Below are 7,869 nucleotides of genomic sequence, written 5' to 3'. Positions count from 1 at the left end.
AAGGAAGGAAGGAAGGAAGGAAGGAAGGAAGGAAGGAAGGAAGGAAGGAAGAGCTGTGGAAGAATTAGAAGAAACTATTGTAAAATTAATATGTAACCAAAAAAAAGCCCAAACAGCCAAAGCAATCCTAAGCAAAAAGGACAAAGCCAGAGGCATCACACTACCCAACTTCAAATTATACTAGAAGGCTACAATAACCAAAACAGCATGGTACTGGTACAGAAACAGACACACAGACCAATGGAACAGGTTAGAGAACCCAGAAATAAAGCCACACATTTACAACCACCTGATCTTCAACAAAGTCAACAATAACAAGCAATGGAAAAAGATTCCCTATTCAACAAGTGATGCTGGGATAGCTGGCTAGCCATATGCCGAAGACTGAAACTTGACCCCTTCCTTTCACCATTTACAAAAATCAATTCAAGATGGATTAAAGATCTAAATGTAATACCTAAAACTATAAAAACCCTAGAAGAAAACCTAAGAAATACCACTCTTCAGACATAGGCCCTGGCAAAGATTTCATGATGAAGACTCCAAAAGCAATTGCAACAAAAACAAAAATTGAAAAGTGAGACCTAATTAAAATAAAGAGCTCTGCACAGCAAAACAAACTATCAATGGAGTAAACAGACAACCTATAGCCAGGTGCTGTGAGACCCACGCTTGTACTCCTAGCACTTTGGGAAGCCAAGGCAGGAAGACTACTTGAGCCCAAGAGTTCAAGACGAGCCTGTCTTACAAAAATAGTGAGACCCCGTCTCTACAAAAATTTTAAAAATTAACCAGGCATGGTGGTGCACACCTCTGGTGTCAGTTATTTGGGAGGCTGAAGTGAGAGGATTACTTGAGCCTGGGAGGTCAAGGCTGCAGTGAGCTGTCGTAGTGCCACTGCACTCTAGCCTGGGTGACAGCATGAGACCCTGTCTCAGAAAAACAAAAACCAAAACAGACTACCTACAGAATGCAAGAAGATATTTGCAAATTATGCATCTGATAAAGTCTATCCAGAATCTGTAAGGAACTTAAATCAAAAAGCAAAAAACAACCCACTAAAAATAGGCAAAGAACATGAACAGATACTTCTGAAAAGCAGACATACAGACGAGAGCAGTGGCTCATGCCTACAATCGCACTTTGGGAGGCCAAGGCACACAGATCACTTGAGGTAAGGAGTTCAAGACCAGCCTGGCCAACATGATGAAACATCGTCTCTACTCAAAATACAAAACTTGGCTGGGCGTGACGGCACATGCCTATAATCCCAGCTACTCCAGAGGGTCAGCTGGGAGAATCAATTGAACCTGGGAGGCAGAGATTACAGTGAGCCGAGATTGAGTCACTGCACTCCAACCTGGGCAACAGAGTGAGACTCGGTCTAAAAAAAAAAAAAAAAGTAAAAACAGATATACACAGTCAACAAGAAGCATATGAAGAAATGCTCAACAACACTAGTCATTATTAGAGAAATGCAAATGAAAACCACAGTGAGACACCATCTCACTCCAGTCAGAATGACAATTTAATAAAGTCAGGCCAGGCACAGTAGCTCACACCTGTATTCCCAACAGTTCAGGAGGCCAAGGCAGGAAGATTGCTTAAGCCCAAGAGTTCAAGACCAGCCTGGGCAACATGGCACAACCCCATCTCTATAAAAAAATATAAAAATTAGCTGGGCATGGTGGTGCATACCTATAGCCCCAGTTACTCAGGAGACTGAGGTGGGAGGATTGATTGAGACCAGGCTGCAGTGAGCCATGATCGCACCACTGCCCTCCAGCCTGGGCGACAAAGTGAGATTCTGTCTCAAAAAAAGAATTAATAAAAATGAACGAAAAAATAAAAATAATTTAAGAAGTCAAAAAAGTGGTGATGCACACCTGTCCTCCCAGCTGCTCAGGAGGCTTAGGTGAGAGGATCACTTAAGCCCAGGAAGTTGAGGCTGCAGTGAGCTATGATCATGCCACTACACTGCAAGCCTAGGTGACAGAGTGAGACACTGCCTAAAAAAAAAAAAAAAAAAAAAAGTCAAAAAATAACAGACACGGGCAAGGTGGTAGAGAAAAGGGAATGCTTAAATACTGGTGGGAATGGAAATTAGTTCAGCCACTGTGGAAAGCAGTTTGGAGATTTTTCGAAGAACCTGAAACAGAACCACCACGCGACCTAGCAATCCCATTACTGGGTATATACGGAAAGGAATATAAGTCCTTCTACCATAAAGGCACATCCACACATTATGTTCATCACAGTACTATTCACTATAGAAAAGATACAGAATCAACCTAGGTGCCTATCAATGGTGAACTGCATCCAGAAAATGTGGTATAGATCATCACTATGGAATACTACACAGCAATGACAAAGAGTAAAATCATGTCATTTGCAGCAACATGGATGGAGCTGGAGGCCAAGATCCCAAGTGAATTAACACAAGAACACAAAACCAAACACTGAATGTTCTTGCCTATAAGTGTGAGCTAAACATTGAGTACACATAGACACAAAGAAGGAAACAGTAGACACGCGGCCTACTTGAGGGTGGGGGGTGACAGGAGGATAAGGGTCAAGAAATGATCTGATAGTGTGCTCACTACCTGGGTGACAAAATAATTTCTACACCAAACCCCCAAGACATAGACTTTACCCATGTAACAAATCTGCACATGTAACCCCAAATCCAAAATAAAAGTTGAAAGGGAAAAACAGATTTTCATTACATCAAAACTCAAACAAAATATGTGATTGGATAATATTGGAAATGTTCTTTAGACTCTAAACAAAAGCATAAGCGACTCAAAAAAAAAAGAAAGAAAGAGCTGTGGATTTGCCCCAAGCTGTCAACTGATCGTCTTGGCAGCAGAAAGACTGGGACTCTGCAGGAGTTCCCCGTGATGGGCTGAGGTCAGAGATGCATGCAGACAGGGAGGATCCCTGGCACAAAGCAGGTACTCCACAATTGTTTGAAAAACACAAAACAAGTCAGAATCAGAATTGCTCTGCCAACCACAGAGTCCCACACAAATACCGGCTGCCACTATCATTAAGCAGGGTTTTGAAGCGTAAGTAACATCTGAGATGCTCAGTGGTTTATGTTACCCAAACTACCCAGAACAACACGTGGCCTATTGCAAGTGCTGTGTAAATGTAACCATTACTATAATGACAACATGGTTAAGATCATGGTTTCTGGTGTCAGAGAGCCTGAACTGGATTTCTGGCGCTATCAGCTTGGTGACTTTGGCAAGTTACACCAAACTCTCTGTGTCTCCATTCTCTTCCAAAATTAAAATAACCTTCACCTCAGTCTGAAACCCCACAAGTTTCAGCAGAGCAACTTCCAAAGGTTTTCAGAGCTCCACTCTTCCTCTCTCCCAAGCAGAGATCTGCAGAGCAAATCCAACCAACAGGCACCAAGCACAAGAAAGGCATATCGACCCAGAAGTAAACAGGAGGCATTCATTTCAAGTTAAAAAACCTGCAGGACGGCCGGGCACCGTGGCCCACACCTGTAAACACAGCACTTTGGATGGGTGCATCACCTGAGGTTGGGAGCTCAAGACCAGCCCGGCCAACATGGTGGAACCCCGTCTCTACTAAAAATACAAAAATTCGCTGGGCGTGGTGGTGGGCGCCTGTAGTTCCAGCTACTGGGGAGGCTGAGGCAGAAAAATGGCTTGACCTGGGGAGGCGGAGGTTGCAATGAGCCAAGGTTGCGCCACTGCACTCCAGCATGGGCAATAGACTGAGACTCTGTCTTAAAACACACACGCACACACACACACACACAAAGCTGCAGGAGTCAAAGTAGTGTGGTGTCCTACCTGATGTGTTCAGACAGGTTAGAGCACTGGGTCTCAGCAAGAGGTGATTTTGCCCCCCAACCTCTACAGGACACTTAGCAATGTCTGGAGACATCTTCAGTTGTCACATCTAGGGCTGGGGTGGTAACAGCATCTAGTGGGTAGGGGCCAAGGATGTTGCTACACATCCTGCAATACATAGGACAGCCCCCACAGCAAAGAATTTTTATGCTCAAAATGTCACTAGAGCCAAGGCTGAGAAACCCTGTGGTAGAGTGGTCATCTCTTACCGCTCTTCTACAAGACTGCTTTACTTCAATACTCCAATTGCACCAACCTCCTCGCTGTTCCTGTCATACTCACAGCATGATTCCTTCTCAGAGCCTTTGTACCTGCTATCCTCCCTGCTTAAATAACCATCCTTCAAAAGTTGCAAAGCTCCCACCCTCTTTCTTCAGATCTCTGTTCAAGTTATCACCTGATCAACAATGTCTTCTCAAAACAGCCTAATAGAAAATAAGTCACCATCCTTTATCTTATTTTTCTCACAGCACTTAACACCACCCAAGCATGGCTTACTCATTTTTGTTGTTTTCTTGTTTAGTTTTGAGATGGAGTCTCGCTCTGCTGTCCTGGATGGAAGGCAGTGGCACTGGCTCACTGGAACCTCCACCTCCTGGGTTCAAGCAATTCTCCTGCTTCCGCCTCACAAGTAGCTGGGATTACAGGTACCCACCACCCTGCGCAGCTAATTTTTGTATTTTTAGTAGAGGCAGGGTTTTTGCTTATTGGCCAGGCTGGTCTCAAACTCCTGGCCTCAAGTGATCCACCCACCTCCGCCTCCCAAAGTGCTGGGATTACAAGCGTAAGCCACCACACCTGGCCATGTCTGCTTTTCTCTCATCCAAATATAAGAAACAAAAATTTCATGAGGGAATTTGTCGATTTTGTTCACTGCTATATTCCCAGTGTCCAGAAGTGTGCCACATATGCCAAGTGCCTAATAAACATTTATTGAAAGAATGAATAAAACAATGAATGGACATTAGGGAGGAGAACTAACAGGATTTAGAAGAGAGGAAGGACAGAAAAACAGTGCCGTAGTTAAGACGCGTGAACTTCAGAATCACAAAGAGGTTCCAGTTTCAGCACCACCACTTGCTAGACGTGTGATCTGGGGGCACACAACAGCCTCTCTGTGACTCAGGCTTTTACTAGTTAAATGAAGACAACGATAATAAAAGAAGTTACCTCCTGGACATCGGTGGAAGCACCTGGCACTGAGCCTGACATGCAATCAGAGCCAAACAATCTGTTAAGCTCTTGGTGGCATTGGTTTAGTGAGCAGCAGAAGGGGGAGGAGTAATTTGAGAGAGCCCTGAGGTTTCCTGTGCAAGGACTGGAAGCTGGGGAAGAAGCCATTACTCAGAAAAGAGCAGGTATGGGAATGAAAAAGGACCAAGGCAGGGGTGGTGCTTCAGCTGCAGAGGTGGCCTACGACAGTGATGCAATGCGTGGACTCCAGGGCCAGACTCTGCCCGTAAATTCCCACTCCTTCATTCACAAGCTATGTGGCCCTGCGCAAATTACTTGCAGCCCTCTGTGCTTCAGTGCATCTTTAAAATGAGGATAACAATACCTACCTCTTAGAGTGACCCTGATGCTCAGTGATTTATGTTACCCAAACTACCCAGAACAATGCGTGGCCTAAAGCAAGTGCTGTGTAAATGTAACCATTATTATAATGACGACATGGTTAAGATCATGGTTTCTGGCGTCAGGGAGCCTGAACTGGATTTCTGGCTATTAGCTGGGTGACCTTGGCAAGTTACACCAAACTCTCTGTGTCTCCATTCTCTTCCAAAATTAAAATAGCCTTCACCTCAGTCCGAAACCCCACAAGCTTCAGCAGAGTAACTTTCAAAGGTTTTCAGAGCTCCACTCTTCCTCGCCCCCAAGCAGAGATCTGCAGAGCAAATCCAACCGACCAGCACCAAGTACAGGAAATGCACTACCGACCCTATGATTCCGGACGAATTCCCAACCCCATCCAATAGCCCACGCTCTACTCAAAAGACGAGAGCTGCCATTCCCGCTCCCTCCTCCCGCAGAAACTGTAGAACCCGCCGGTCGACGCCGGGAGCGTCCCCGAGAAGGGGCCGGGAAGAGAAGAGCCACGGTTGCGACTCGCGGCCCAGGAGCCAGGGAGACCAGGAGACTGCGCCCGCGCCTCCTCACCAGTAGCAGCTGCTGTAGACACAGGCGTCCCGCGGGGGGCTGGCCGGCTGGTACTGGGCGGCAGCGGGGCCATTACCCTCCATGGCCGGCTAGCTCAGCCAGGGCCCCGGCCGCAGGAAGACCGACTGGACCTGACGTAGCAAAGGAAGCGGCTGCAGTGTAGCGGCCCGCACGCGTTCCCAGGGCGGGATGGGCGGAGCGTGCGGCGGCCGGGGCAGTTTCTGGGTGGCGGGGCCAAGAGCGCGGTGGGGCGTGGCCTGGGCGGGGCTAGCAGCCTGAGTTCCCGGCGCGGGAATCCCCGGACGAAGTGGGCGGAGCTCGGGGCGAGCGGCGCAGCTTCCTGGGAGGGTGGAGCCCAAGCGAAGTGGGCGGGTCGGGGGTGGGGTGAGTGGCGCGAGTTCCAGTGGACGGAGCCCCGGACGAGGACGACAGCGTGGTTCCGGGTAGGCGGAGCCCGGATGGTGGGTGGAGCCTGGGTTGGGGCGGGGCGGGGGCGCGTGGACTGGTGGGCGGAGTCAGAGGCGGGGCCCCGGTGAGGTTTGGGAGAAGTGGGGTCTCCCGCGGCGGCCTGGGGAGGAGATAGGCTTGGGCTTGAGTTGGGCCCTGAATGGCGCTTCGCTGAGTTTCCCCGGAGAGGCTCTTCCAACCTGGGGTGAGCTTCTGCGCTGTGGAGGAGCCAGGTGAGACATTGAAATAACACAGGTTTGGGTGTGAAAATCCACAATTCAGTACTCAACCTGGAGTCCGCGGGAGCCCAGAGAAGACGTGGGGAGTGGAGGTTCATTCCAAATATGACCTCATCGAGGATGCTTTCCGAAAGGGATAGCACCCCAAATCTCACCCTATTGTAATTTAATTTTTTTAATTGGAAGACCTGTATCTATTGGCTCGAAAAGATACATTAATTCCCTGATATAGTAAATTTTAAAAGAGTTCATGTGGCATCCTTTTTGTGTTAATCATATATTTGTTCAATTACTGGCAGTCTGGAAGAAAAGACGTATTGTTAAAATAGTGTTTATCTCTGGTGAATGAATGGTATTAATATCAGGGACTTTTAGTTTCAAGGGCTTTCACTTTACACTTTAGTCTTCTGAATTGTTCGTATTTGCAATGAGCATAGATTGCTAATGGGAGTACGCTTCTCATTGTAAAAACTGAGATGTTTACGTTGATTTCAGCTGTCCACAGTCGGATTCTCCAATCTCACAAGTCTCAAAGCTGATAAATCTAAAGACTTTGAGCATAGTTCCTGTCAGTTACCAATTTTATTGCCTCTCAGCTCCTAATACAAACTTCCACATAGCCTCTATGCTAAATAACAACTCTGGTAAACGTTTCTCCTTTAAAGTGAGTGGGAAACCCTGCAAGCTAGAAGGGATTGGGGCCCTATCTTTAGCCTCTTCAAACAAAACAATTAGCCAAGAATTTTGTATCCAGCAAAACTAAGCATCATATATGATGGAAAGATACAGTCTTTTTCAGACAAATGCTGAGATAATTTGCCACTCCCAGCCACCGCTACAAGAACTGCTAAAAGCTCTAAATCTTGAAAAAAAAAGTCCTGGAAACACATCTAAAGAGAACCCCTTTAAAGCATAAATCACAAAGGACCTATAAAACAAAAATACAATTTAAGGCCGGGCGCGGTGGCTCAAGCCTGTAATCCCAGCACTGTGGGAGGCCGAGGCGGGTGGATCACGAGGCGAAGAGATCGACACCATCCTGGTCAACATGGTGAAACCCCGTCTCTACTAAAAATACAAAAAATTAGCTGGGCATGGTGGCGCGTGCCTGTAATCCCAGCTACTCAGGAGGCTGA

The 7,869-nt window shown here is 46.9% G+C and overlaps 1 protein-coding gene across 1 annotated transcript in view; it reads right to left on the bottom strand.

Annotated features, from left to right (window-relative positions):
- Positions 1-6,316, bottom strand: part of NTAQ1 (N-terminal glutamine amidase 1) — a 25,940-nt gene extending 19,624 nt beyond the window's left edge. Inside the window, exon 1 of the mRNA XM_017530733.2 lies at positions 6,048-6,316. Within this exon, the coding sequence (XP_017386222.1) occupies positions 6,048-6,130 (83 nt within the window). The 5' untranslated portion in view covers positions 6,131-6,316. The remainder of the gene's footprint in view (positions 1-6,047) is intronic.
- Positions 6,317-7,869: the final 1,553 nt, after the last annotated feature.

The sequence above is a fragment of the Cebus imitator genome, unplaced genomic scaffold, assembly GCF_001604975.1.
Source record: "Cebus imitator isolate Cc_AM_T3 unplaced genomic scaffold, Cebus_imitator-1.0 Scaffold68, whole genome shotgun sequence".
NCBI lineage: Eukaryota > Metazoa > Chordata > Mammalia > Primates > Cebidae > Cebus > Cebus imitator.
This window is presented reverse-complemented; position numbering and strand designations above follow the sequence as displayed.